This window comes from Sapajus apella, unplaced genomic scaffold (genome assembly GCF_009761245.1).
Source record: "Sapajus apella isolate SASKATOON/1434 unplaced genomic scaffold, GSC_monkey_1.0 scaffold115, whole genome shotgun sequence".
Taxonomy (NCBI): Eukaryota; Metazoa; Chordata; class Mammalia; order Primates; family Cebidae; genus Sapajus; species Sapajus apella.
The window spans coordinates 5,461,500-5,466,244 of NW_022437055.1; the positions used below are offsets into that span (position 1 = coordinate 5,461,500).

General features: G+C 46.6%; 1 protein-coding gene across 1 annotated transcript; it reads left to right on the forward strand.

Moving 5' to 3' along the window:
- The first annotated feature begins 2,908 nt into the window (after nt 1-2,908).
- LOC116538005 lies at nt 2,909-3,712 on the forward strand. Its single transcript, XM_032260277.1, has one exon. It carries the CDS (start codon nt 3,172-3,174, stop codon nt 3,577-3,579), a length of 408 nt encoding a protein of 135 aa, XP_032116168.1. The 5' UTR covers nt 2,909-3,171; the 3' UTR covers nt 3,580-3,712.
- Nucleotides 3,713-4,745: the final 1,033 nt, after the last annotated feature.

Below are 4,745 nucleotides of genomic sequence, written 5' to 3' on the forward strand. Positions count from 1 at the left end.
CACCGCAACCTCCGCCTCCTGGGTTCAGGCAATTCTCCTGCCTCAGCCTCCTGAGTAGCTGGGATTACAGGCACACACCACCATGCCCAGCTAATTTTTTGTATTTTTAGTAGAGACGGGGTTTCACCATGTTGACCAGGATGGTCTCGACCTCTTGACCTCGTGATCCACCCGCCTCGGCCTCCCAAAGTGCTGGGATTACAGGCTTGAGCCACCGCGCCCGGCCAATTAGTTGTTTTTTATATGTTAAAACACTCACTGGAACTTTGGATCTATAGATAAATTTTGGGAGAATTGATATACTTCTCAATTCAAAGAATTGATATACTTTTTGGGAGAATTGATATACTAACATTATTAAATCTTCCAGCCCATGAATATATCTCTCCTTTACTCAGATATTTTATAATATATGTTAGGAATGTTCTGTAATTTTCAGGGTACAAGTCTCATCTCTTTTGTCATATTTAACCCTAACATTTTTTACATTTTTATGGTGTTTAAAATTCTAGTTCAAATTTCTCTTGTTCGTTATTAGGAATACAATTGATTTTTGTATATTTACCTGTGTCCTACAACCTTGCTAAACTTGCTTCTTAGTTCTAGTATTTTTTGTTGATCTTAGAAAACCTGTTTTCTATATAGATGATCCTGTTGTGTAAGAATAACAAAAGTTTGCCTTTGCCCTGTCCAATCGAGATGTCTTTTATTACTTTTTCCTTTCCTTATTTTTTTTTTTTTTGCCCTCATTGCACTGTCTAGAATCTCCAGTACAATATTGCACTAAAGTGATGAGAGTGGGCATATGTACTTGTTTTGTTTGTCTTTTTAAACTTTTAAGTTCAGGGATACAAGTGTAGGTTTGTTACACAGGTAAACTTGTGTCATGGGGGTTTGTTGTACAGATTATTTCATCACCCAGGTATTAAGCTTATTACCCACTAGTTATAGTTCCTGATCCTCTGCCTCCTCCCACCCTGTACCCTCTGATAGGCCTCAGTGTGTGTTGTTCCCCTCTATGTGTCTTGTTCTTGATCTAAGAGTGAAAAGCATTCAGGCTTTCACCTTTGAGTATGATAGCCACAGGTTTTATGTAGATGCTCTTTGTCAAATTTAGGAGTTCCCTTCTAAGTTTGATGAGAGTTTTTATTGGGAACCATATGACACAAATCTTTGCTCTAGGAATTTACTCTAGAAAAATGAAAACCTGGGCTCACACAAAAATCTGTACGTAAATGTTTATAGCTGATTCCTCTGTAATTTCCAAAACCTGTAAATGTTCCAAATATCTTCCAACAAATGAATGGATCACAAAATTTGTATATCCATGCTGTGGCAGACAGATTCTAAGGTGGCCCCCAGCATCCCAATGTCCTGGTCATACCTTTCGGTGTAGGTTGTGACTATGGCTTGCTTCTAACCAATAGAATATGGCGAAGGTGATGAGATATAACTCCCATGATTATGTTAGTTTATACATGACTCCATCTTTCAAGGAGACACTTTTTCCCTTTGTTCCATGAAGAAGCAAGCTGCAGTGTTGTGAACCGCCTATGCACAGCACAATGTGGCAGAGAATTGAGGGTAGCTTTTATAACAAATTAAGGTATTTCTTAATATCTAACCCTCCTTACATTAACTGCTCATGGTACATTCTTCTTTTTAGAAAATTATTACAATTTTTGTGGGTACATAATAGGTATATGTATTTAGGGGGTACATGAAATGCTTTAATATAGGCACGCAATGCATAATAATCACATCATGGTAAATGGGGCATCTATCCCCTCATGCATTTATCCTTTGTTCTACAAACAATCCAATTATATTCTTTTAGTTATTTTAAAATGTAAAACTAAATTATTTTGACTGTAATCATCCCTTTGTGCTATCAAATAGTAGATATTAATAATGACATCATGTAGAATGGGGTATCCATCCCCTCAAGCGTGGTGCATTCCTCTTTGAATATGCTGCTCTAGATTATATTTGCTAATATGTGGGGCTTCTCTATTATAATAATGTTGCAAAGTAGGGGGCCAATAATCTGGTTGAGAGACGCAAAAAGCAGCAGGAAAATGTGTTCACAGAACCTCATACTAGTGGCGTCCAGGGCCAAGGGTCCCTGAATGCATACCCAAAGGCTGATGAGAGGTGGGGACGAGTGCAGCGGCAGGACTCCTCACCTACCAGAACTGGGTGGGGCCTCTAACAGCCCCTCGGAGCGAGCTCCCCGCGCCCGGTACACCACCAGGTTTCCCTGGTTCCTCCCCTGCTCCGGGTCCGGCCACCTTAGGAAACCTCCGCCCATCAAGTCCAATGCGACCCCGCCTCCTTGACGGCTTTAGGCCCCTCTCAGCCCGTGTTTGCCCCACGACGCGCCTGCGCACTAGGGACCACTCGGCCTTGTGGGCGGAGTCCATGAGAGGACTGGAGCCCCGCTTGTGGCCCCGCCCACTCTAGCCTGGGCCGGCCTTCGTGGACACGCATTTCCGGCGACGCCTCGGCACTGACCTCTGCAGAACCGGGTGGAGCCCATTGACGTCCAGCGAAGCGAAGAGCAGCGATGGACGGTCGGGTGCAGCTGATAAAGGCCCTCCTGGCCTTGCCGATCCGGCCTGCGACGCGTCGCTGGAGGAACCCGATTCCCTTTCCCGAGACGTTTGACGGCGATACCGACCGGCTCCCGGAGTTCATCGTGCAGACCGGCTCCTACATGTTCGTGGACGAGAACACGTTCTCCAGCGATGCCCTGAAGGTGACGTTCCTCATCACTCGCCTCACGGGGCCCGCCCTGCAGTGGGTGATCCCCTACATCAAGAAGGAGAGCCCCCTCCTCAATGATTACCGGGGCTTCCTGGCCGAGATGAAGCGGGTCTTTGGATGGGAGGAGGACGAGGACTTCTAGGCCTGGAGACCCTCGGGCCTGGGGGCGGGTGCTCTGGAGAGGGTCCGCTGTGCCAATGGCCGCCGCCAGGGTCGCCACCGGTGCCCTCCCTCCTCGCCTCCCTCCCCCTCGAGCCGCCGCGATGTCCCCTGCGCTCCTGTCCCCTCCCGCGTAGTGCTTGCCTTTGTTCCAGGAATAGCGCTCCAGGCTCCTGCCGCCGCCCCTGGGCCTCACTTTGGAGCGAGCCGCTGCCGCCCTCTCTTTCCATCCCGCCAGCCCCACCCATGCATATTTGGACGCTGTCCTGCTCTCCAGCTGCAAGCTGGGCTCCTGTTACACACTGGATAGACCACCCACAGCCGCCGCTGCCAACCCCCCTCCTCCCCACGAGACTGCCAGACGACTACATCATTCTGCCCACAGACCTGCGCTGCCACTGCCATCACCATCCACCGCATCCCAGTGATCTGGACTCACCTCGGAGGTATCTGAGCTGGCCACAGCCCCTGGACAGTGATCCAGACCGCTGGCTGCACCCCAAGGGATCTGTCACCTTCAGCGAGACCTATTTCCTCCCCACCCCCAGAGACCTCTTGTGTTCCTGCCTAGGCCCAGGTGTGCCTGGCAGCCAAATCGAGTCTCTCATTTTCTCTTGTGGACCAGTTAGTTTTGTCCATAACCCAGTTTTCTGAGTTTGCAACTGTCTCTCTGATGTGTGCCTTTTGTTCAAAACAGTAACCCCTGCATTCTGCTCTGCTCTAATACACTACCTGGAGAAAGCCTTTTCCTTATTTTCAATAAATGTCAGACATTATTGAAAAGAAATGGTCTCAATGAATATGGCACTTTTCCCTCCCTGGTTCTGTAAATGGGGTCCATATCTTATTCAAAAACTATATTCCCTGCTATGCTATGGCTGATGTTGACACAGAGTCCTGTGGTGTCCTGCAAATGGAGATCCCACCGGTGTCCAATCCCAGACGATTAATGTTGTAAACAAGTCAGTTTTGTGCCCCTTAGGAAATGAACCTTAATCAGAATTTGGCCAAAATAAGGTAAGGAATAGTCAGATAGGGTGCTTTTTCTTCCCTTGTTTCCAAAAAACTGAGTGAAAGCATATACTCCAAGTGGTTACAAGCCGTACACCTCACACATTTGTTGGTGAACACCTCTCACAGTTTTATTTAACCCATTATCAAGGAACTAGCAGAGTGGCTTAGATACTTAAGAAAAAGCATTTACATTTATATTGCTTTAATTGGGTAGGTAGTAGAGAAAGGAATGCAGAACTGTAATGTTAATTTAGGTACAAACTTGTTTAATGAATGACCTGAAATTAATAGGCAGAAAAAGAAAAAACATTAGTATTCAACATCTCTGCATGCTAATCTTTGAAATCTGTGTTAACATGTCTCTGCCACCCCATCTATCTCTGGGAAAAGTTCCACATCCCAACAGAAACAGATTATCATAAGGTGGGCTTGTAGGGCAGCACTCTGTCAACACTCTGCCTTTTTTTTTTCTTTCTTTTTTTTTTTTTTTTGAGATGGAGTCTTGCTCTGTCGCCCAGGCTGGAGTCCAGTGGCACTGCAACCTCCGCCTCCCGGGTTCAAACGATTTTCCTGCCTCAGCTCCCTGAATAGCTGGGGCTACAGGCACGTGCCACCACACTCGGCTAATTTTTGTATTTTTAGTAGAGATTGAGTTTCGCCAGGGTGGTTTCAATCTCCTGGCCTCATGATCTGCCCACCTTGGCCTCCCAAAGTGCTAGGATTTCAGGCATGAACCACCATGCCCAGCCTCTCTGCCTTATTTCCAATACATGTTATTTTTCCAGAACATATGAATGAGGAATAAA